General features: G+C 45.8%; 1 protein-coding gene across 4 annotated transcripts in view; it reads left to right on the forward strand.

The window, feature by feature from the left end:
• Window positions 1–26,145, forward strand: part of CDH18 (cadherin 18) — a 1,008,237-nt gene that overhangs the window by 836,096 nt on the left and 145,996 nt on the right. For all 4 annotated transcript variants that reach the window (XM_075921429.2, XM_089776420.1, XM_075921431.2 and 1 more), the window contains one exon: window positions 16,268–16,455. In XM_075921429.2, the coding sequence (XP_075777544.1) occupies window positions 16,268–16,455 (188 nt within the window). The remainder of the gene's footprint in view (window positions 1–16,267; window positions 16,456–26,145) is intronic.

Genomic DNA, 26,145 nt, shown 5'->3' on the forward strand with positions numbered 1-26,145 from the left:
TGCCAGAGAAGGCTGTGAAGGCTGTGACTATAACAGAGTTTAAAGAGAAGCTAAATAAATTCATGGAGGTTAGTCCATAAAAGGCTATTAGCCAGGGGATAGAAATGGTGTCCCTGGCCTCTGTTTGTCAGAGGCTGGAGATGGATGGCACGAGACAAATTTCTTGATCATTGTCTTCGGTCCACCCCCTCTGGGGTACCTGGAGCTGGCCACTGTTGGCAGACAGGCTACTGAGCTAAATGGACCTTTGGTCTGACCCAGTACGGCCATTCTTATGTTTTATATTAATTATGTTCTCAGATTTGTTTATTTTTAAAAATATACCATATTGTGTGTTGGTGTTGGTGGTGACTTGTTGTTTTAATAATGCATAACTAGGTTAGTTGGGATTGGTTCTGCCTTGGGCAGGGGGCTAGACTTGATGTCCTCCTGAGATCTCTTCCAGCTCTATGATTCTATGAAAGCTAAAGAGTTTGGCATTTTGGGAATTTCTTTCTCTCAGTGGCTGAGGAAGGCAACACAATTTGCAGTTAAGCTCAGTGGAGTTAATGGTAATGAAGTAGGCTAAGCATATCAATACACCAGTAAAGGTATATCAAAATAATTCTGTGTAAAAGGTATGCTGTTAGGGTCACTGTTAAAGGGATATTTCACACATTAGTTATTGAGCTAAGCACAAAAATATATTTGTCCCTAAATTACTAAAATTAAAGCTTAGGGAAAGAAATATCAGGCAAACCGACAAAAAAGTAAAAAGGGTTTTTGTTAGGCTTTTCAATACAAACATCAGAGTACAAAAAGGTAAATAAAAATCTTATAAGCTTGTAATTACCACCTGTAGCATTTAACCTAGTGTTAGGTTATATATGCAAAAGATCTTAAAATTCTTAATATATAATTTTTGTAATTTAATTTATATAGTTAAATGGGGGGCAACACTAACAAGGTAAGGAGGATAAGTATGATAGGGAGGGTAAGCATGAAAGAAAAGCAAAACAAAGAGGCAGGAAAGAAACTAGAGGAGGATGGATGGATGGGAAGGAGGCCAAATTATTAACAAGCTTTTCTCAATATATCAATTCATTATTGTAATGCCATTATTTGTCACCTAGACATGCTTACTATGCCATGGAGAATGTCTTAAGAGAACTCATAATTATTAATAACAATGTATTTGACAAAGCAAATAATACATGGAAATAAGTAATAAAGCCAAGTGTTAGTTCAGTTACAGTGTCTTCTGTTGTGGTCTCCTCTGGAGAACTTCCAACAGAGGGGACATTTCTGTGACAGTGAGACCCTGTCCCATAATGGATGCATTCCTCTAGGCAAGTGTTTCTTAAGCTTTTTAAGACTGAGGAACACTAAACAACAACTTTTTTAGGGGAAACACCAAGGATTTTTTTTGTTGAGCAAAAAAACCCAACCACTGGGCCTGAAAGCTGAGAGATCTGGGGATCAAAATGCCCCACGACACTCCTCCTACCCCACCCAGGAAGACTGCCCTAATAACAATCTGGTACATGGAATTGAAAACGTAGACCACAAAAAAGTAAGGATAATAATAAACAAATGCTAAATAAGGTCAGAGGAGGGGTCTTTTCACAGGGTGTCTGGCTAGGAGGGAGGGTGCAGGAGGAGACTTGGGGCAGGGTGTCAGAGCAAGCTGGGAATGTGGGGTCTTGGCAGGGGAGGGGAGTGAGGGGGGTTTGGGTGTAGAGTCTAGGCATGAGGGGGGACGCTTACCTGGCTTGACACACTTCTGCAGCAGGGAAAGCCTCCAGGGAGCACGCTTTTGTTCCTTAGAGTGAAAAGCTCAGTTTCCTTCCCCTACCCCTCATGCAGCAGGGAACCCAGAGCAACTGCAGCACCAGGCCAGGCTTCCCGCTGGCAGGGCGGGAGGAAGGGAGGAGAAACTCCAACCATCTCTGCCATATTAAATTCTGCCACTTACCCAGCAGGCTGGGGAGGGGCGCAGGGGAGAGAGGCCAGCAGCGCATGGGGGGCATCAGAGCCCGAGCGTGCCCCAAGGGGAGGGAGGGCAGCAGAGCCCGAACGCACCCCAGGTGGGCAGGAAGTGGCAGAGCTTGAGCTGGGTTCCCCACAGGTGGCAGTTTTAAAACGCCAAGGTCCGGGAGCAGCTCCTCAGCTCCGGCTACCCCTCCCCCTCCCAGCAGCAGTGGTGTCAGCCAATGGTCAGGGCAGTGTGTGTGTGTGTGTTACACCTGAGTCTTTAACTGCTGGGACACAAGGCCCCGTCGCAGTGGGTAGTCTAGGAGAGACTGACAAGCGCCCCGAGGAGTTTAACGTCCGTGTCTTTTAACGCTAGGATCGGGGTCCTGTCGCGGCGGGTAGCCAACAGGCTGACAGACGCCCCAGAGTTTAAAGGAAGAGCTTATTACATCTCAGATTTTACAGGATCCCTTCGCAGTGGGCAGCCTAGGGAAGGCTGAGAGATGCCCCTACGGATCTGTCACCTGGAAGCAACACGATCCAAATGCCCAGCTCTTCCTATATCTGTCCCTTATGACCGGCTGAAGTTCTTTTAAATTGTACTTGGTTCTGTTACAGCAACTGAAGGAGTCTGGTTAAAGCTTAAACAGTTACACATTTATTAAAGAAGCTTATAAATCATATGGTTACAATGGCTATTGCTCTATTTCTTAACTGCTAGCAAATATAGATCTTAAAAATGGTTACAAAGAAAATAAAGATAGAAAAGAGAAACAATGGTACCAAGTGACAGCTTAATCTTTAAAGGGCTCTAAGTCTATGATACACTTAAGACAAAGGACCACATCCAGGTACAATTTTTACCCACTTCTGTGCCTCTCGACTCCAGCGAGTCAAGCCATTGCCGGTCCCTCAATTCCTAGGAAAGATGAATATGAGGTGAGGTCCCCGTGGAACCTCAGGAGGCCAATTACCTAACCCGACCAGCAGATAGATGGTAGATTGACACTCAGAGTAAGCGTGCTGCTGGACCCATCTTTATACCCATAGGGGCCCATATCCTCTTTCTTATCTAAGATGCCAAATTGTACTGGTCCGTTTTTGTGGCGCCAGTTCTTACAAGCAAGTTTCAACTTAATTTACACTTGCAGGAGAGATAACTAAATTGTGAGTACTGGACACTTTTTTACTGGGCGGGAGATTCCTCCCCCTGGACAGTGTGTGTTCGTAGCAATATAGGTTTCAGTCAAGGGCACTCCTCAGCAGCCTCTTGGTCAGCAATTGGTGTATCTCTGTTTACAGCCATTCAGGGTCACAGCAGCCTGCATATCCGGGCCTTCTGTTCAAGGCTTTTACTACTCTGTGTGCCCTGCATGCTCCAGGCAAACAAAAATGGATGTTACAGGGGGGTTCCTGTCTGGCTACAAGTGGCCACTGTAAAAGCTGCCACCTGCACACGTGGAGGAGGAAGAGGCTGCACAGCACCCGAGGCCCCGTGGGACAGAGGCCGTACTGTGGGCTGGGGAGAGGGCAGCCACAATGGGAGTTGCCTATTGGCTCTGCACAGGGCGAGGAGCAGAATTTTTTCAGGGAACTCTGAGTTCCACTTCACGGAACCTTGGGATTCTGGAGAGCACCGTTTAGGAAACACTGCCCCAGGAAAAAGTTGTTGAGCAAAAAAAAAGGAGGCTTGCCCCTTTAAGGCAGCTATTTTGAATTCTGTTCTCTCCTTAGCACACCTCCGACTGCCGGTGTGCCACGGAACACACTTTAAGAAACGCTGCTTTAGGCAAACTGAAACAGACGTTTATTATTCCTCAAAATCAATAGGTGAATCCTGGCTAATTATCATAGATAATCGAGGCAGTTCATTCATAGTTAAATCAATTTTATTTAAAGGAAGTTGAATTCTGATTAGTTTATTGTAAAGTAATAAAAGCAGTCACATAGGTAAATGATCTTAATGGTACTATTTACATTCAGTAACTGGAGCAGAGCAGTAATTCAGTCACATAACTGAGGGTATGTCTACACTAGTCCCCTAGTTCGAACTAGGTAGGCTAATGTAGGCATTCGAAGTTGCAAATCAAGCCGGGGATTTAAATATCCCACGCTTGATTTGTATCTTCCCAGCCAGTCTCCATTTTTTTTTTTAAATTTACAAGTCCGGACTAACTGCCCACGACTACACATGGCAGGGACCCGGTATTTCGAATTAAAGCCCTAAATTGAACTACCTGTTATTCCTCCTGCAATGAGGTTTAACGGGTATTTTGAAATAGGGCTTTATTTCGAACGCCCGTTTCACTGCCGCGTGTAGACACGGGCAGTTATTCCGGGTTTGTCAATTTAAAAAAATGGCACCTGGCCGGGAAGATGCAAATCAAGTGCGGGATATTTAAATCCCAGCCTTGATTTGCAATTTCGAATGCCTACAATTGCAGCCCTATTTCGAATTAGGCTGCAAGTGTAGACATATCCCTACTCAGTACATGTCAGTAATAAAACTAATCTAATCCTCAGTTGTAGAATTCTCTGCTCTTAGGAATTGTGTTGGACTTGAGTATCTGTGCTTAGCTCTTTATTGCCTTGTACCTTTATGGGAAGATTTAGGTCATGTTTTATGTCAAGCATGTGCAGAACAGAAAAATTCTTGAAAGACATTTTTCACCCCATGTTCAGGCAGAGATGGCCCTTAGAGTCTCTTCAAAATTTATTTTTTAACATTTTTTTCTTTTATTCAGTCTATTTTCTGAATATCATTTCAGTTCCACCGATACTGAATGGTACTTAGAGAGCTCATTCTAGTGTTTTTTGACATTTCAAACATAGCACTTTTATATTATTGCAATAGACTTCTGAAATGTGTAGCTAAACCTCTATGACCAGTGTCCATTCTTTTATCAGAGTGTATTAGCAAGGCACAAGTGTCAAGACTGTGGTCCATATTAATTTTAATGATAATCAAATTTCAAAAGGATCCTCCTCCTGACTTTATAATCTCCATCTTTTAACAACCTCAAGTTACTCTAGTGCTTCTAAAATGTTTTCAGTATGACACAGTGGGCAATGTGGAAACAATCTATTTCTTCATTATGAGACTCCATTTTTTTCTTGTATTGCTCGTTCTTTCTGTATAATAATTTCATAATCCTTAAATTCTCATATAAATTCCACCAGCACATCACACCATTCCCTTGTAGATATTATTTCAAAGTGACCTATCTCCCTTTCTTTTGTTTCTTTATATAAATCTTTTCTTAATATTCTTGTATACAACATCATTAATATGGAATTATCATCTTTGCAGATTAGCCATAATGGATTTCCTCCACTTCTTTAATGGAGAACACCCTTTTGGTTCTAAAAAACAAAGTGACACTTTGCCATTGCCTTTTTTATTATTATCCTCTAGTGATTTATAATATATATATTTCCTAAAATGTGTTGACAGAGAAATCAACTTTTATTTGCATGTGTTTATATTTGAATGGTTTTACAAAATTACAAAATTCTCTCTCACACAGACACACACAGTTTTATTTTGTGAATCCATAGAGAATTGACATTAAACAAAGAGCAAGGACTGGAAGAAGTAAGTGTATTTGTTGTTAAAGATACCAGTTTGACAATGCTGGAAGGTGAATCATAGAATTATAGGACAGGACAGGATCTTAAGAACTGATCTAGTCCTCAGCTTATATCAGGAATGAGTATTATCTAGACCATCTCTGACAGGTGACAGTCTTAAAAACCTGCTCTTAAAAATCTCAAGTGATAAAGATTCCACAGTCTCCCTAGGTAATATCTTCCGATGCTTAACCAACCTGACAGGCAGATTTTTCCTGATGTTCAGCCCAAGCAATCCTTGCTCCAATTTAAGACCAGGGCTTCTTGTGCTATCCTCAGAGGTTAAGGAGAACAATTTTTCAGCCTCTTCCTTATCTACTTGAAAGCTGTTCTATTGCCCCTCTGTCTTCTCTTCACCAGACAAAATAAACCCTGTTTTTGTTAATTCCTCAGAGCTCATGTTTCTAAGATCTTTAATAATTTTTTGTTGTTTTTCTCTGGACTGTCTCTGATTTGTCCAGGTATCTCCTGAGATGTGATGCCCAGAACTGAACACAATACTCCATTGAGGCCTAGTCAGAGAAGAATTACTTTTTGTGTCTTGCTTACAGCACTCTTGCCGATACATTACAGAATTATGTTTGCTTTTTTGTGACAGTGTTTTGTGACATTGCTGACTTATATTTAGATTGTGATCTTTTATGACTCCAAATTCCTTTCCACAGTAATTCTTTCCAGGTTATCATTTTGGGTACATTTACACAGCATGCTTATTTAAAAATAAGCTATTTTGGAATTTATTTTCCGAAATAGCTTCTTTTGAAATAGTTCATCTATACACAAAAAGTGTAACGAAATAGCTCTGAGCTATTTTGAAATAGAGCATCCATGCTGATTGGATGCTGAATCACATTTAAGGCCACCTGGAACTGCGTCAGGCAGGGCATCATGTCAGGAGCTGCTGCCTGAGGCTATCTGAGACTCATGCTTAAAGGGACACCCCCTCCACAACCGTTTCTCAGGTTCTTCTCCTACTTGCCTACCTCTTTGAGGGACAGCAAAGCCTTTTCTCTGACTGCTGTGGTTCTTCTTGCCAGCTGTGGAGCCGGAGCTGTCTCAAGGCATGTGATAGCCTCTATCTGTTGTGCTGCAGTTTCTGCACCAGTTTCTGCAGGCTGCCCTCTTGGTCCTGCAGGAATGCAACTCCCAGCTGATTGAGAAGACCCTCACCATCTGTCTGGAAGTGCAGCTCTTCCAGCTGCACCCCACTGTGCACTGCCACTTCTGGTGGCTGGATGCCAGTTCCGACCAGTGGGACGGGCTTATTATAGAGTGGTGGGATGACCAACAGTGACTCCAGAATTTCTGCATGATGAAGGAGACTTTTCTGGAGTTGTGTGCCTGACTCGCCCCTGCCCTAATGCAACAGGACACACACATACAACCCGACATCCCCCTGGAGAAGTGGGTCGCCATCACTATCTGGAAGTTCATCATGCCAGACAGCTACTGATCCATCAGCAACCAGTTAGGCATGGGGAATTCGACCTTCGGGGCCCTCATCATGCAGGTATGGAGCACTCGGGCTACTGTCTGGGAGAAGGATGAAGTGCTGGAATGGGGAACCCTAGGGAAATAGGTGGTTTGGGGAGGGTTGGGGGGAAGCTCCCTTCCCTGGGCAGTTTTCCAGTCCCATCCTCACACAGCCCTACCAGGGTATGGGCTATGTAAGGGGTGACTTTCCTAGGGCTCTGGCACCCCTGTGATTCTCTGTTTGTCTCCTTCTACAGGCGGTGAGGGCCATCAACACCATCCTGCTGCACAGGGTCATCCACCTGGGCAATGTGGACCCCATCATTGCCAGCTTTGCCACCATGGACTTCCCAAACCATGGGGGAGGGGGATATTGATAGCACCTATATCCCCATCTGCTACTTCTGCATGGTTCTGCAGGCCCTCGTTGACCACCCCGGCTCAGGGCTGGGAGTGGGATTGGTGCCTGGCTCGATTAGTTTCACCACCTCGTCTGCAGGGACCTCAGCGACCACAGTAGGGGAAACTAGGGGGAGAGGCAGGAGTGGGAGCTGAAGTAGGGTCAGGCATGGAAGGAAGGGCAGGGGCTGGCATGGGAAGAGGAGCAGGACCAGGAACTGGGGATGGAGCAGGAATGGGAGCAGGAGCAAGGACTGGCTCTGGGCAGGCGAGGAGAGACTGGATGGCTGCGCATATGGTGTGTCCCTGCTGCAGCAACTCCCTCCATGTCTCTGCACGACCTCATGTCCTCCTAGAGCCTCTGGTCCACTGTCTCATGCAGGTCTCAGAGCAAGGAGATGTGCTTCTGAAGCAGTTCTTCTTGCATTATCTGGCGCCTGCAGCTCCCCCACTGTCGGGCAGCCCCCTCACGCAGCTGGTCTGGCTGACGAGAAAAGACAGATGGTCTGTCATCCCTGGAGACACTGTCCCTGAAGCCTTGCCCTCATCTGTGAGCTGAGACTGACAGTTCTCGGGTCAGATGAATTTGATGTCCTGTGAGCTAGGCCATCGTGGCCTGGACAATAGACTCTTTCCTAGAGAGGCCCAGATGTCCCTAGGGGAGAAGGCTCCCCCCAGCCATGTCCCAGGGATAAGCAGACATGGGAAGTTGCTGACTACACTGTGATCCTGCAGGTGGGAGGGGGCCATGGACCAGCTGGGCTTGTCTCAGTGCCACACACATGCTGGGTACAGTAATGGTGGTGTCCCAAGGGGAGAGGGCTTGTATCCCTCGCCACTGGAGGAGAGGGAGTCAGGGTGTATGGAGGGAGTGTGTGTGAGCAGCAGACTCTCCTGTGCCTTGCTGAGCTGTCCCCAGGAGCGGGTGCTGCTTCGAGCCTGCAGGCATACCTTTGTGCCGTGTGTAGCACTCCTAAGTATGTGTGTGAGGCGGGGGCATCTCCCCAGCCTCCTTCTCCTATCAAAAGTGTGGCTGGCCTCCCCAGACCGTGCGAGTAAGAGCTCAGGGGTGCTCTGGTGCAGCCTTCTGGGGCTGCGTGGCCCAGACTAGTGCTACACATGCATCCACGTGCACAGATTGCAGCACAATTTTCCAGGCCAAGAAAGCCAAATGAGGAGTATGCCCCAGTCTCTCACTGCCTGCTACCTCCATCCTGCCTGTGTCATGTACTTAAGATCATTCACCTGATGTTCCTTCCCTGGGATGCCTGGGACACATCCAGGCCATGGGGTACCAACTCCAGGGTCCCCGTGGTGATGGTGTTGGCAACGTTGGGGTCCTCCTCCTCCACCTCCTCCCCCCAACTGGCTCTGCCCCCTAGGTGGGCGATGATGGGCAACTCCATCGCTGAGTCAACCACCAGGGGTGAGGAAGGGGCTGTACCCCCCCCCCCCCCAGGATGCGGTGCAGGTCCAAATAATAGATGCAAGAGTGGGGTTCTGCCTGGAGCGGGAGCTGCACTCTCTGGCCCTGACATAGCCCTGTTGGAGCTCTTTGACTTTCATCTGGACCTGCTCCTGGGACCAGATGTGGCCCTTTGTGGCCAGGCAGTTGGCATATCATACAGCCGTATATATTGCCATTGCGCCATCTGGTGCAGAGATCCTGGAGATTTTCCTTCTCACCCCAAACCTCAGTGAGGGCCAGGATCTCTGCCACAGACCAGAATGGTGCACACCTCTTGCAGCGCCTGGCAGGCTCCTGGGAGCCATCAGAGTGCTCTCTGGAAGTGGAGGAGGGCTCTTGCGGGCTCGAGGGTGAGTCATGATGGCCCTAGGAGTGGTTGTGGCATCAGCATATGGCTGTGAGGACCAGCTTCCTGCCACAAGCCCTTTCCCCTGTGACTGCAGCTTTAAGGAGGAACTATAGAGTCCTGAGGAGTGTGAATGGAGTGGCCACCAGGACACCTGTGGGATTTCCTGGAGGCCCTTTATTTTGAAATAACTCCAGACCCCACATCTACACATGCCCTATTTCTAAATAGCTATTTTGAAATGGGTGTTATTCCTCATGGAATGAGGCTTACAGATTTCAAAATAAGCCATTCATTATTTCAAAATTACTTTTTGAAATAACACATACAAAACAGGAAGGGTGTGTCCACACAGCACAATTACTTTGAAATAACGGAATTGCTGTGCATTCGCTTGCATTGTTATTTCAAAATAACTGTGCTGTGTGGACACACCATTCCTGTTTTGTATGTGTACAAATGATTGTTCTTTCCTAAATTGTGTGGTTTGAATTTGTCCTTAGGCTACAGCAGTCTCCCTGGATATGTCTACACTACAGCACTAATTCGAACTAACTTAATGTGAATTAGTTAATTCGAACTAAGCTAATTCGAACTAGTGCATCTAGACCTAAAAACTAATTCCAATTAGCGTTTTGCTAATTCGAACTAGCATGTCCACAGAGTGGACCCTGAACTGAAGTTAAGGCTGGCAGGAACCAGTGCCGGAAGGCCATCAGTTTAGGACTTAGTGTGGAGCTGCTGCCTCAGGCTAGCCAAGAGCTGTGCTTAAAGGGACCCGACCACCACCATGGACAGAAAGTTCTCAGGGTTCCCCACTTGCTTGTCTACCTCGATGAGGGACAGCAAAGCAGTCCTGTCTTGGAGTGCCCTGAGTGCCTTTACTCAGCACATCACAGCACTTGGCCATCAGCCCGGCTGCACTTGCCGCAGGCTGCCATCTGGGGGGAGTCAATCGGGGGGCTGTCAGGATCCAGGAGGCCCTGCAGGAGAGCTTCCACCCCAAGGAGCCCGCAGAGCCACCCCAGTCCTCCCCATTGGGGGCTCGTGCCCCATTCCTCCCTCACCTCCTTCCACTTACCCTCCCTACCCCCTTCCTGATGTACAAAATAAAGAACACGTGTGTTCAAAAATAGAAACTCTCTTTATTTAACAAAACTGGGGGAGGGGATTAACCTCTGGGGAGACTGGGAAAAGGAAGTGGGAGAGGGGAAAAGAGAGGGTGAAAGAGGGGAGGGAGAAACCTGGGAGAAGGGAGCTGGAAGGGGGAAGCCAGGAGAAGAAGGAGGAGGGGAAGTATAAAACTATGGTACTCCATATCTTCAGTACTGTGTACAGATGTGGTCTCCTCACCTCAAAAAAGATATTTTGGCCTTGGAAAGGGTTCAGAAAAGGGCAACTACAATGATTAGGGGTTTGGAACAGGTCCCATATGAAGAGAGGCTGAAGAGACTGGGACTTTTCACTTAGAAAAAGACTGAGGGGGGATATGATAGAGGTCTATAAAATCATGAGTGGTGTGGAGAGGGTGAATAAAGAAAAGTTCTTCATTAGTTCCCATAATAGAAGGACTAGAGGACACCAAATGAAATGAATGGGCAGCAGGTTTAAAACTAATGAGTGAAAGTTCTTCACACAGCACATAGTCAACCTTTGGAACTCCTTGCCACAGGAGGCTGTGTAGGCTAGAACTATAAGGGTACATCTACACCACAACATTAATTCGAACTAACTTAGTTCGAATTAGTTAATTCGAACTAAGCTAATTCGAACTAACGGATCCAGACTAAAAAACTAGTTCGAATTAGCGTTTTGCTAATTCGAACTAGCATGTCCACATAAAGTGGACCCTGAACCAGGCTTAAGGATGGCCGGAAGCAGTGCCGGCAGGGCATCAGAGGAGGACTTAGAGCATGGAGAGGCTGTCTCAGGCTAGCCGAGGGCTGTGTTTAAAGGGTCCCGACCCCCACCCCGGACAGACAGTTCTCAGGGGTGCCCCGCTTGCAAAGCAGTCCTGATTTGGATTGCCCGGAGTACCCACACTGGGCACATCACAACACTCGGCCATCAGACCGGCTGCACTTGCCGCAGGCTGCCATCTGGGCAGAGGAGGCAATTGGGGGGCTGCAGGAGAGCTTCCACCCCCAGAAACCCGCAGAGCCAGCCCAGTCCTCCCCATCGGGGGCGCATACCCCATTCCTCCCTCACCTCCTTCCACTTACCCTTCCCTAGCCCCTCTTCTTCATGTACAAAATAAAGGACAATTGTGTTCAAAAATGGAATCTGTCTTTATTGAACAAAACTGGGGGAGACTGGGGAAAGGAGGTGGGAGAAGGGAAGAGAGAGGCTGGGAGAGGGGAGGGCAACTAAAATGATCAGGAGTTGGGAACAGGTCCCATATGAAGAGAGGCTAAAGAGACTGGGACTTTTCAGCTTAGAAAAGAGGAGACGGAGGGGGGACAGGATAGAGGTCTCTAAAAGCAGGAGTTGGGTGGAGAGGGTGCATACAGAAAAGTTCTTCATTAGTTCCCATAAAGAAGGACTAGAGGACACCAAAGGAAAGGAATGGGTAGCAGGCTTCAAACTAGTAACAGAAAGTTGTTCTTCACAAAGCAAATAGTCAACCTGTGGAACTCCTTGCTGCAGGAGGCTGTGAAGGCTAGAACTAGAACAGACTTTAAAGGGAAGTGAGATCAAGTCATAGAGGTTGGGTCTATGGAGTGCTATTAGCCAGGGAGTAGGAGTGGTGTCCCTGCTCCTGGGTGGCCAGGCTGGCAGCTCTCCTGCCCTAGACGGCCACTTTCCTGTGCCTAGTGCGGAGATTGTGGACGAGGTCCATGATGTCTGCACTAGCCCAGGCAGGTGCCCGCCTCTTGCGGTGCCGGGCAAGCTCCCGGGAGCCGCCAGCCTGGTCCCGGGAAGAGGGGGAGGGTTTGGGGGCATGGGTGGGTGGCTCGATCCGTGCCAGGTGCAAGGTCTGCTGGCTGGGTGCTGGCAGGCTTGCACCTGGCACGGGCTCCGTAGCCAGCCCGTGCCCATTTAAAGGGTCCGGGGCCGGGAGGGGGGCAGAAGAGTTTCCCTGGTGTTGGCCAGAGTGGCCACCAGGGAAAGCTGGGGAGGGCTAGCCTCCCACTAGTTCGAATTAAGGGGCTACACACCCCTTAATTCGAACTAGCTAGTTCGAACTAGGCTTAATCCTTGTAAAATGAGGTTTTCCTAGTTCGAACTAAGCGCTCCGTTAGTTCGAATTAAATTCAAACTGACGGAGCGCTAGTGTAGCGCCTATGAAAGTTAGTTCGAACTAACTTTGTAGTGTAGACATACCCTAACAGAGTTTAAAGAGAAGTTAGATAAATTCATGGAGGTTGAGTCCATGGAGTGCTATTAGCCAAAGTGTAGGAACGGTGTCCCTGGCCTCTGTTGTGGAAGGCTGGAGATGGATGGCAAGAGACAAGTCGCTCGGTCATTGTCTTTGGTCCATCCCCTCTTATGTAGCTGTTGTCGACCGCTGTCGGCAGACAGGCTACTGGGCTAGATGGACCTTTGGTCTGACCCAGAACGGCCGTTGTTATGTTCTAATGTTCTAAGCTCAGGGCTCAGGGTCAGGGGTCTCACTGGACCAACTTGATTTTCCTGGGTTCGCATGTGGACTTTGGTGGCCAGGCTGGCATCTATCCTGCCCTAGACAGCCACATTCCTGTGCCTAGTTCGGAGGTCGTGGATGTTGGAGGCCTCCCCCCAAACCTCGATGAGGTCCACGATCTACGCACTAGACCAGGTGGGCACCCACCTCTTACGGCCCCGGACAGGCTCCTGGGAGCCACCAGCCTGGTCCTGGGAAGAGGCGGAGGGCTGGGTGGCAGCAGGTGGCTGGCTCATGCCATGCCAGGTGCAGGGTCTGCTGGCTGGGTGCTGGCAGGCTTTCAACCGGCACGGGCACCGTAGCCAGACCGTACCCCTTTAAGAGCTCCGGGGCCGGGAGGGGGGCAGAAAAGTTTCCCTGGTTTGGCCCAGAGTGGCCATCAGGGCAACCTGGGAAGGGCTAGCCTCCAACTAGTTCGAATTAAGTTGCTACACAGCCCTTAATTCGAACTACTTACTTTGAGCTAGGCGTTAGTCCTCATAGAATGACGTTTACCTAGTTCGAATTAAGTGCTCCGCTATTTCAAATTAAATTCGAAATAGCGGTTTGCATGTGTAGCCGCTATTAAAGTTAATTTGAACTAATGACTGTTAGTTCAAATTAACTTTGTAGTGTAGACATACCCCCTTGTTTTTCTGCCCTTTTGCTCAGAATACAGTAAAACTCCATTAGTCCGGCATCCAATGACCAGCAGCTGAATCGGGGAAGCTGGGAGCAGAGCAGCTGGGGTGCTGCCGGGTTGGCCTCGTAGCGCTGCCCCTCGGGGCTGCGGGACCAACCTGGCAGCACCCCAGCTGCTCTTGGGGACGCCTGGGGCAGAGCAGCTGGAGTGATGCCGGGTTGGTCCCGCAGCACCAAAGGACGGCGCTGCGGGACCAACCCGGCAGGACCCCAGCTGCTCTGCCCCAGGGCTCCCCAATTCAGCAGCTGCTGAAACAGGTCAGCGGCTGATTCCAGGAAGCCCCGTGCTTCCTTGAATCAGCCCCTGATCTGTTTCAGCAGCGGCTGACTTGGGGACCCCAGGGACAGAGCAGCTGGGGTGCTGCCGGGTTGGTCCTGCAGCGCCAAGGGGCGGCGCTACAGGACCAACCCGGCAGCACCCCAGCTACTTTGCCCCAGGCATCGGGATTCAGCCGCTGCTGAAACTGACCAGCAGCGTCAGTTTCACCAGCAGGCTGAATCTGTACGCCTGGGGCAGAGCAGCTGGGGTGCTGCTGGGTTGGTGCCGTAGCGCTGCCCCTTGGCGCTGCGAGACCAACCTGGCAGCACCCCAGCTGCTCTATTGCAGGCATCCCCGATTCAGCTGCTGCTGAAACTGACCAGCAGCGGCTGAATCAGGGACACCTGGGGCAGAGCCGGACTATTGTAAGAGGGGGTTATGGGGGGTCTGGGGAGGCATCCCCTCCCACCCCACTCCAGACCCCTCATAGCCCCCCCTTCTGATAGTCCGGCATATCTGATAATCCAGCACCCCCTGGGTCCTAAAGGTGCCAGATTATCGGAAGTTTACTGTACTAAGAAATTGATTTTAGTGTGTGCATTTTGTGAGCTGAATATTTTTCTTTGGGTAATTTGGCAAAGACTACTAAATTGTTTTACATATCACTTATTTGCCTTCAATTGGTAATGACTGCCTCTATTAACCCAAGAAGGTTTGGACTGGTGCCCTGGAAATGAACTTTGAAGAGGTGATCAGTAAGGCTACGTCTAGACTACATGGCTCCGTCAATGGAGCCATGTAAAATAGTTTATTCGGCATAGTCAAAGAAGCAGGGATTTAAATAATCCCCGCTTCGTTAAAATTAAAATGGCCACCACGCTGTGCAGACGATCAGCTCATCCGGCACAGCGCAGCAGTCTAGATGCAGCATGGTCGACAAAGGAAGCCTCCATGTATAGACTACAGGTTTTTTGGGTTTTTTTTTAAAGTGGCCTTTTTTTGAAAAAACTTCCCCTTCATCTAGACTGCTGCTGTGTTCTTTTGAAAGTAAATCGAAAGAAAGCAGCAGGTATTTTGACCGCGGAAAACTTTTTACTAGGAAGAATGCCTTTTTTTGAAAGTGTTCTTTCGAAAAAAGGTGCTATGTAATACAAACTGTGCTTTTTCGAAAGAGAGCATCCATACTGCGTGGGTGCTCTCTTTTGAAAAAGCAGCTCGCTTTTTCAAAAGATGGGGTTGCAGTCTAAACGCTCTCTTTTCAAAAGAGGCTTGTAGTCTAGATATAGCCTTACTGTCACTAACTAATTATTTTCTAATCCCCTACATTTTTTGAGCTCCATATAATTTCCTGCAACTGTGAAAGTTTAAATAGGTAAAAATCTCATAAAATACTTAAAACCTATAATTATGTAATACTGTGAACATTTAAATGGATAAAAATGTTTAAAAATACCCATTGCTATATTCTGTCAATCATAAACATAATATAAAAATTAATTTATTTCTGTCATGCCTAAATATTGATCTCCTAATATAACAGTAGTGGAAATATCTCAATGCAACATGAACCCAATTATATTGAAAACTCCCAGCTGCATGTGTATTTTGCTATCATAATTTCAGCTTCTCTGGCCTCATTGTTTCCTATTTGCTTTTTATTTATTTTTACATTATATCTAGATAATGGAGTGCATGCATATTCACTTCACATATAAACAAATTTTATAAAGTTATAAGTGGTAGCCATACTTGCAATTAAAAGAGTTGGGAAGGAAAAGAACAATTCTAAGCTTTGTATGTTGTTCCCCTTTTATTCTGGAATACATACATTTGTTTCCTTCACCAGATGAAGTAGGAAATGAACATAGAGAGTTTTACTTTTACGACGGCAAAATACACATGCTATACTGGCTGGAGACTGCAAACCTTATATTGAAACAAATGTTTAAAGTATAAAAACTGGGACTTTTGTAATAACATAGATTTTTACCTGACTGTAACAGACTGTGTTTATGTCATTCTTGCCAATAAAACTGCTCTACTCTTTGAAGAAATCACGTCCAATGTCCCATAGCCAAGATACGTGCAGTGTTTTGATAAATTGATTTTTGGGGGTATAATATAAACCAAAAACATTCTCACCAAGATGTATTTTTCCAAAGTTTGCTAACAAGAGGTATTATACTTCAATTACTTAATTATCTCTTGAACTAGTATTGTGTCTTAAATGGCCAGCAGAACCTCCTTGTACAAACACTGAATGCCACTTATAATTCTGGCTTTGCTCTTTATGATCAAAATGTATAGGGCTTGCAGTTTAATATGGTCAGCTGAGGTAATGGTATTTTCTCTATTGAGTATTCTGAAATTCTATTTTAGGCTTGATTAGAAATATTGTCCACATATTTTTTCCAGAACATTATGAGCTATATGTTCCTGAATCAGCTCAAGTTGGATCAGCAGTAGGCAAAATCAAGGCAAATGATGCAGATGCTGGCTCTAATGCAGACATGAAGTACACAGTCATAAACGGTGATGGCTCTGGAATATTTTCCATATCCACTGACGAAGAGACATGGGAAGGAATTATTTCCCTAAAGAAGGTAAGAAAATGTCTTTAAATGTGCTTCTGTGAACATAATTAAAATGTTAGTGAAGTCTGCACAAGTCAAGCAGAAGTCAAGATAGAAATGTTTGTTTTAATTTGTAAACCTAATAGAGCACATACTGAAACAATGCTAATATGATGTTCACATAAAAAATTTTCTGTGTGGGAAATGCAGAAGAAGAAGAAGTTGGGAAACAACCTAAAGGCATCAAATAATTATATATTCCATGCTTCTAGAATGTCCAGGAATCAGTGTTCCCTCTAAGCTGCCTGGCAGTCTGACTGGGCAGGGCTGATTAATCACACGTGAAACTGTGCTGCCGCACAGCTTAGAGGGAACACTTCCAGGATTCTTTAGAAACTATGTTTAGAAGACCTACTACTCTGAGGAATACATCTCTTGTATTGAACTCCTATTCATTATCATCATATACAGCATAAAGTCTTTTGTCTATAGGCCAATTGCTTTATTAGAACTTGGATAATGTAGATAATTCACATAAGTTATAACCATTTCACATAACTTATAACCATTTGATAGCTATTTGATAGCTATTTAGTGAGTTCAGTCTATGTACAAAAGTATAGGTATTGTGGCAGGGTGTTGCCCTGCACTGGCCCTTTAAGGAGCTGAGACCTGGAGTCAGAGGGAAGCCCAGCATAGGCAAATAAGGAGGGCCCACTTGAAGACTATCAGAGCAGCTCCTGGGAGGAGGAGAGACCTGACCTGCCTGCAATGAGAGAGGCTTTGGCCTAGCAAACCCAGGCTACCTGGCCTAAGGCCCAGGGCTGCAAGGAGGCAGCCATAGAGGGCATGGCTCGCATGGAGGCAGCCCTAAAAGGTTGGGCTGCAAGGAGGCAGCCATGGTTCTGCAATGAGGTAGCTGCGGTAAGCTGGGGGAGTTCGAGCCAGGGAAGCTCCAGGCCATAATACCACAAAGCGGGTTGCAGGAGGCAACTGGGCAGGCAGAGGCATGCCTTTGACCAGGGAGGAGTGGCCGGGAGAGACTTCAGTCCGCCCGGAGACAGGACTAGAAGGGACTGGCAGTGGGCCCCTGAGGTCTGGAGGGTGCTGAGGAATTGTGTGTTCAAGGAGGGAGCTGGTGTTCCAGGAGAGAGCTGGGTGTTCCCGGGAAGAACTAGGGGCACTAGGGAGTAGGGAGGACCCTGGAGGAGGAGCAGAAGAAGAGCAATGACTCCTTGGAAGGAGGCGCGGACAAAGACCAGAGTGGTCACTGCTGGAGGGCAGTGCCCTGAAGAGAACACCACACCCAAAGGGGGCATGTCGGCTTCGGAGCAGCCGGTTACTTCCCCAAAGCCACCCTGAGGGAAGAAGCCGTGTGGAAAGTGAGTGAACCCGCTACAGTATGAATATTATACAAGCCACCTCCGTTGCCAGTTTTCTGGTAGTTTCTGCAAGGAGAATTAGAACTGAATGTGCATGAAAATCAAACTGAATTTCTCATTGTCATAGATGAATTTTCTAAGTCAGGCTTGAAGCCATTTGGGGCAACTATATTGTTGTTGTGAATTATCTACGTTTCTAAAGAATTCCCCACAAAATACTTAGAAAATACTTGGGTTTTTATTTAGATTTACATGAAGAAAACCAGAATTAACCATATGCTGTTATAATTATTTTTCAAACATTGCCAGTGATAGGAAATAATTTTTAGATTTAAGTCTCTGTTTGGAATAACAGTCATCAGTTAAATTTCTTCAGACAGTGTTGTTTGTTCATACTACACAAGCAAGCAATGGAAGAATGTATAGATTATATAAACAAACAAGCAATTGAAGAATGCATTAAAATTCATGTTTTACTAGTGTATTTGCACACTTTCAGTGAAGATGAGGAGGAATGACAAACAATCTTTGGAAGATAGGAAGAAAGATAATGGTGGAAGAGAAACTTCAAATATGAAATAAAGCAAATATAGTCGTCCGTCCTCCCCTCCTCCCCCCGTAGCTGTCTTTTCATATTTATTGAAATAAAAACCCACAAAAATTAGACAGAACAAATCACAGAAAAAATATCATCCAAATTCTTCCCACCCCAGATTCTTCATCCTTAAAATTAGAAGATCCATTCCAAGTTCATTCATTTGTTATCTATGTTGCCAGTGTTTGAATAGCTGCACATATGTCGTCAAGTGTGTCATTCTGTGCCTGCTACAAACAGCTGAACAGTGGCTCTGCAGAGGTAGTATAAAACCATTGTACCATTAACCAGAGTTTCAAGGAAAGTATGCAGTGAGTCTTCTTCAAGGTATGTCCCTGTGGCTGTTCCACTAAATGTGTTTCAGGACCCTGTGCTTATAGCTGGAGACTTACAGCAGCAGTACTCCAGATAGCAACATGCGCACGATTCTGTCTCTCAACTCTGCAAGCATGTAATCAGCCCAGGTCATCAACCATCCCTCCATTCCTGTTCTACCACCCTAGGCTTAGATGAGAATGCAGCAGCTCTCCTCGCTTCACATTTTCCAGATAAGACATCCCCTTTAATCTCATCTTTTCTTTACTTTTTTACTGCAGGCTCTTTGTTATTCCCTTATTATTTCATTAACCTATTATTTAAAAAAAAAAATCTCTTCCCCCATACCTTCCACTTACAACAGAGCCTCCATCATGCCAGGTTCCCTGAGTTTCAAAAGATCATCCACTTGCAGGCTCTCCATACCATTTCGGATAGCCATGCTCCGTGCATCAGATGCCTTGGGGATACTCATATTCCCCAAAAATGCCCACATTGCAAGAAGGTTTCAGCAAGGTCACTTAAAGCACAGGACCTCCTGTTAAAACTTTTCCCGGAGAAATAGCTAAGACCAGCTTCTGAGCCTATGTCTCAGACCATGACACCTCAGTAATTACCCAGAGTGACCTTGGATCATGGTCCCAGTCTTCCACCTTCTTAACCCTCCAATTAAGAAAAACATCAAACAAAAAAAACAGTCCTCACCAGAGAATGATTTTTCTTCAAAAAAGTGGTCTCTCACAGCGAAGTCTGCCTCAGTAGCCTGGGTTTGCTAGGCCAAAGCCTCTCTCATTGCAGGCAGGTCAGGTCTCTCCTCCTTCCAGAAGCTGCTCTGATAGCTGTTCCTGGTCGCACTCCTATCAGACTAACAGGAGAGTTTGGAGAGGGAGTTCTCCAGGTAAAAGAGGAGTAAAAACGGGACCCTTGTGGTAAGTGGCTGTCTGGAGTGTGTGTTTGTGTGGGGGAGGGGGGGAGTTATTTGCAGTGTGCTGAGCTTGTGTTTGTCTGTTAGGTTTGTTTGCTTTGTTTGTTTGAAGGAGCTTTTAAAAGGTTTGAAATCTAGAAGCCTCTGTTAATTGGCTGAGCCTCAGTCAGGGGGAGGGGCTACCAGAGCTATATAAGCCTGTGACTCAGCGACCAGGAACAGCTAACAGGAGAGCTTGGAGAGGGAGTTTAGAGGGCACTAGTGACTTCTGACCTTCTTTAAAACATAACTCTTAAAATAATTTATACTCCAGAGGTTTAAAAAGAATCCCAGTTTATACTTAAACTTATTCATTAGAAAAATGGAGACAGAAGCCCAGCAGCAGAGTGGGGGCTATCCTGTTTATTGCGTCGAGTGTAACATGTATGATTACCTGCCCTGTGGGCGGGTGGCGTATGTGTGCACCCATTGCAAAGAGCTCCTGACCCTCAGAGACCGAGTTCGGGCTTTGTAGGCCAGGGTGGCTGAATTGGAGTAGCTAAGGGAGGTAGAGAGCTATGTTGATGAGACTTTCCGGGACACTGTAGTACTGTCCCACCTCCAGTCTGAGAGCCCCAGTGCTCTTAAGGAGGATGAGAGTCTCAAGGGAACAGAGCATTCAATGGGAGCAGAGAGAAACCATCCCGTAGTTGGGACCCTCCTCCCAGAGGATGTTGCGGTATCCTCTCGCACTGAGGATACCTCTGAGGGGGAGGGAACGCCAGTTAGGAAGAGGCAGGTGTTAGTAGTGGGTGATTTGATCGTTAGAAACATAGATAGTTGGGTTTGTGATGACCGGGAGAACTGTATGGTCACTTGCCTGCCTGATGCGAAGGTTGCGGATCTCTCGAGGCATCTAGACAGACTTATGTGTAGTGCTGGGGAGGAGCCGGTGGTCGTGGTACATGTAGGTACCAATGACATAGGTCACGGTCCACTCCACGAGGAGTACAGCTAGTTCGGATTAGAAGCCTATTCCGAACTAGCTACTCCGTGTCGCGTGTAGCCGCGCAGCACGGGGTTCGAACTAGCCGGGATTTAAAAATGGCGGCGCCCAGCTTATGCAAATGAAGCCCGGGAAATTCAAATCCCGGGCTTCATTTGCAAGTGCGGTATGCCTATATTACCCTCCTAGTTCGAATTAGGAGGGTAGTGTAGACATACCCAAAGAGATTAGACGTCTCTGACAGAAAATCATACTCATCAACCTCCTTGCAGTTCCATATCACGAACTATGCCACTCTACTGGCAAAATACACTTTTTTTTTACAATTTATTTGAAAAAATAAATACAATTTATTTGAAAAAATGAGAGCTTTTATTTATCAGTTATCAGAGGATAACAAGGAGATGCACAAAGCAAACATATCAGAAGGAGTGTTCATAGCAAAGACATCTCTACAGGCATTTCTTGACTGGGCCGACACTGCTGCTAGATCCTTAGCAACTGCAGTCCTGACATGTTGACCATCCTGGCTCTGTCTCTCCAGTTTTCCTAAGGATATACAAACAATGGGGAAGGAGCTATCTTTTGAATGTCAGAAGCTTTTTGCAGAAAATACTGATGCCTCCCTACATACCTAAGATCCCAGGGCAATTCTCAAGATACTAGGCATGTATATTCTCTAGCCAAGGAAAAAACAGGGTTGTTATTATACTCAATGATTCTGTCCATCACCTTATAATCACCTAGAATCTTAGGCAGAAATAGCCTTAAAAGAGAAAAATCAAGAACAATGTCTACCTTCTCAACCCTCTACATCTCACCAGGCATTTTGAGATCTTGGTCAAGGGTTCGACAGCCCCTATCCCCATTCCATGGGATTGCCAACTTACTATAACAATTTTATATTCTGTTCCTTCCATATAATCTGGCTTTGGAGCAAATTACAAATGGTTGCTAGAAATAATATCACAGAGTTACTACAGTCCCTTCCTGACTAGCCCATCTACCGAACCCCATTTCCCAACCCTCTTCAGGGACCCCTCCCATAAGGTCCTTTTGCAATAGGAGATACAGCACTTGCTTCAACCAGGAGTAATAGAACACATCCCCACTCAACACAGGGAAACAGTATTTTACTCCAGGTACTTTCTGACCCCCAAAAAAACCCGGGATGGAGGCCTGTTTTAGCTACCTAAAGAAGTTCCTAAAAAAAAATCAACATTTCAGAATGGTTGCTTTGGCAAATATAATCCCTTCACTAGAGAAAGGGGATTGGTTGTCGTTACTCAATCTACAGGCCACTTAGGCTACATCTTCAATGCAGCACTATTTCGAAATTGACTTGAAATAAGATATTCAATTTGCATAGCTTAAATTGCAGATCTTATTTCAACCTATGGTGCAGTGTAGACGCACCCTTATTTCCATATTGCAATTCACCTGACACAAAGGTGATTCCTATGCCACCAGCATTACCAGTATTGGGTTTCACTATTTGACATAACAACAGCCATGAGGGTATTTTCAAAGGTATTATCTGTAGCAATTGCTCATCTCCAAAAGTCAGGGAGTCATGATATTCACATATCCAAGCAATCTCTACAAAAAGCAAACTATTCACATCTCTGGGGTTTCATATAAACAAACAATAGTCTCAGCTCATCCCCACACAGCAACTGGAATTTACTGGGGCTATTCCAGACTGCACAAAGGCATATACCAAACTCCCACAGCGCCGCTTCCTGGCAATCACCACTCTGGCCACAACTATCATCAGCAGTCCACAAGTCTCAGCTAGACAATACCTACAGCTGCTCAGACATATGTCAGCAATAACTTAGTCATAAAATTTGCCAGATTCTACATGTGATGTCTCCATGGCTAGCTCCAAACCTGTTTTTTTTTTCACACAGGCATCATTTGGGCAAGTCCCTCAACATCCCCCCAAAAAATAAAATGCTCCCTGGAGTGGTGGTTACAGCCACAAAACCTATGTATTGGAATACCTTTCCAACAGAAAAACCCAACTTTATGTTTACTAAAGATGCATCACCAGCAATCTGAGGGGCACATTTCCACAACCATGCCATCCAGGGTCAATGGCTATCTCATGAAACATCATTTCACATCAATGTGCTCAAACTCTGTGCTTGTCAGACATACTTGCAAGCACTTCCTCCCATTTATCCACAACAAATCTATCAAGATACTTAAAGATAACACAGTATGTATGTTCTATATAAATTGTGAGGAAGGAGCATGATCATATCATCTATGTGTAGAAGCCATTAGCCTATGGCAATGGTGCACAAATAATCAAATAGGCATTTCAGCCACCTATCTTCCAGGACGTCAAAATACAAGAGCAGACCACCTAAGCAGACACTTTTTGCACAAACATGAATGGGAAATTCACTCACGAGTCATCCATTGCATATTCCAGGTCTGGGGCTATCCAGAAATAGACTTACTTGTAACTCAGCACAATTCAAAAGGCTCCAAATATTGCTGCAGAGCCAGAGCTATATTTATATATATTGGGAATTGTATATATTGGGAATTCACTCCAGGGAGGTGGTCTTCTCATCAAGTGGGATTGTCCTCTCGTGTATGATTTCCTCCCATCCTATTACTCAGCAGAATCATTCAGAAAATCATATAGGACAAGGCACAAGTGATACTAATCATGCCAAGACAGACATAGTATCCTTACCTGAATACACTAGCCATGGCATCTCCTCTTCAACTCCTTCTCACATTCTACATCTTCTTACCTAGAATTCTGACCAGATCCTCCATCATGAGATTCTGCTCCTATATCTCAGAGGTTGCTGAGGGGTTAGCTGCATTCAATCTAGTCTGCTCTGAAACACAATCCATGTCTCTGCATTCAGCCCCATTGTATAAGTTTTTGGACTCTATACTTTCTCTAAAGAAAAAGAGCCTTGCTAATACCTCAATTAAAGTGCACCTAGCGGCAATCTGAAGTGAACATAATGGGATAGATGGCTACACTGTCTTTGCACGCCCAACAATAACATGATTTCTGAAGGGACCAAATAATGTTTGGTCACAACCAGCACCATCATGGTATCTCAGCCGTGTCCTCAGAACACTCACAGGAGAACCCTTCAAATTCATGGCCTCTTGCTAATTACTGCCCCTATCAATGAAGGTCAGCTTCCTCATCGCCATCACATAGTGGGCCAGACCATAGAGGGTCAGACCAAAAATCCATCTAGCCCAGTATTCTGTCTTCCAACAATGGCCAATGCTATATGCCCCCAGAAGGAATGAACAAAACAGGTAATCTTCAAGTGATCTCACCCCTGTCACCCAGTCCCAGCTTCTGACAAACAGAGTCTAGGACACCGTTCCTACCCATCCTGACTAATAAGCACTGATGGAACTATCCTCCATGAATTTATCTAGCTCTTTTTTTAACCCAGTTAAAGTCCTGACCTTCACAACATCCTCTGTCAAGGAGTTCCACAGATTGACTGTGCATTGCATGAAGAAGTACTTCCTTTTGTTTGTTTTAAACCTGCTACCTATTTATTTCATTTGGTGACCCTTAGTTCTTATGTTATGGGAACAAGTAAATAAACTTTCCTTATTTACTTTCTCCATACCAATCATGATTTTATAGATCTCTATTATATCCACCCTTAGTCTCCTCTTTTCTAAGATGAAAAGTACCAGTCTTTTTAATCTTTCCTCATATGGCAACCATTTCAAACCCCTAATCATTTTGGTGCCCTTTTCAGAACTTTTCTAATCATAATAGATAGGAGGGCCAGTGAAAAAGCTGCTCTCATGGCAGATCCTCCTTATACAATTTTCCTAAAAGACAGTCATTCTTAGATCACATCTTAAATTGTTCCCCAAATTTGTGTCCTCCTTCCACCTTAATCAAGCATTGTACTTACATATCCCAAACCTCTTTCTGATGCCAGTGCGGCTCATCTCACCTTGGACATTTGCAGGGCACTTGCATTTTACCGAGAAAGGACAAAACATTTTAGAAAATCTTCTAGAGACTTTTTCTCCCTATACCAGAGTATTCTGAAGGTCTTATGTTCTTATGTAAAGGTCAAACCATCTCCAATCAGAGGCTATCAAAGTGCATTACATCATGCATTCACCTCTGCTACTCAAAAAATAATGTTCCTGCTCCTGATAGTATTGCTCTCACTTTATTAGAGCAGTGGCTGCCTCTACAGTGTTCCTAAGCAGATGCAATTCCAGACATATATGCAAAGCAGCTACATGGGCTTCAATACACATGTGACGAGGTGTGCATACCCCTCACTGAACCAGAGGAGTTAAAACCCTGTGGGTAGAGGAAGTCCCACCCCTCTATCCAGCCTGGGCATGCTCCAAATGCTGGAGCAGCATAAAAGGGAGTAGCTCAGCTCATTCTGGGCTGGCCACCAGAGGAGAAGGACCTCCAGCAGGAGCTTCAGAGATGCACCACCCAGAGACCCAGGCAGCGGGAGCCAGAGACCCAGGAGACCACCCTGAGCTAGCAGTGCTGGAGGAATCCCAGGAAAAGGCAGCTGCAGGGGAACCAGAGAACTCAGAGACCACATGGAACGTCTCCACACCAGAGCTGGTAGAAAATGACCCAGGGAGGGTGTTGGAGTGATATCGCCCACCTGGTTGATCTTGTTGTGTTGTGGTTGGATTCCCTCCTGAGCGACTGGGGGAGCACTCTGCCACTCACAGGGGCCTTGGTTGGGGTCCAGTGAAGAAGGGTGGGCCCAAGCCCCCATACTGGGGCTGTTGCCACAAATCCTCATAGACTGTAGCCATTGGGCTGTGCTGCCCTGAACCAAGGACTACCCCCATTAACTCTAGCCATTAGGCTGCAGTGCCCTGAACTGGGGGATACCTTCAAGGACTCTACCTATTTGGCTGTGCTGCCCTGAATGCAGGACTGTTACTACTGACTTCTGTTGCCATTGACTTTAGCCCTTAGGCTGTGCTACCCTGGTCTAAGGGCCATCTGTACAGATTGATAGAGGTTGCCAACAACCCAGAAGCCGACAAGGTGGTGTCCCTACCCCTGGGTACCTGCACTCCAAGGAACAGGATGTGCATATACCACTACAACACCCATAAATAAATATGCCAAATAGTATGCACAATTCTAATGTAATGTACATAGGAAATTTCCAAAGTCCCTCCTTCCAGTCTAATATTTCGGGAGGTATGCCAAAATAGCTACCCTGTGTCTTTTAAATGTGCCTGTTATTTCAAAATATTTTTCAAAATAAAGGGCTCTCTATTTCCCTGTAATCCTTGTTCCATAGCGTTAAGGGATGTGTCAAAAGAGTATGTTATTTCAAAATTTGACGCTGTGTAGACACGCCAAATTTCAAAATAAACTATTTTGAAATACAATCAAAATAAGGTATGCAATTTGTGTAGCACAAATTGCATATCTTATTTTGAGTTTAGGGTGCTGTGTAGATGCATCCCTACAGTAGAGCACCCACAGAGGCATTCCTTGAAG

Source organism: Pelodiscus sinensis, chromosome 2 (assembly GCF_052426305.1).
Source record: "Pelodiscus sinensis isolate ZL-2025 chromosome 2, ASM5242630v1, whole genome shotgun sequence".
Taxonomy (NCBI): domain Eukaryota; kingdom Metazoa; phylum Chordata; order Testudines; family Trionychidae; genus Pelodiscus; species Pelodiscus sinensis.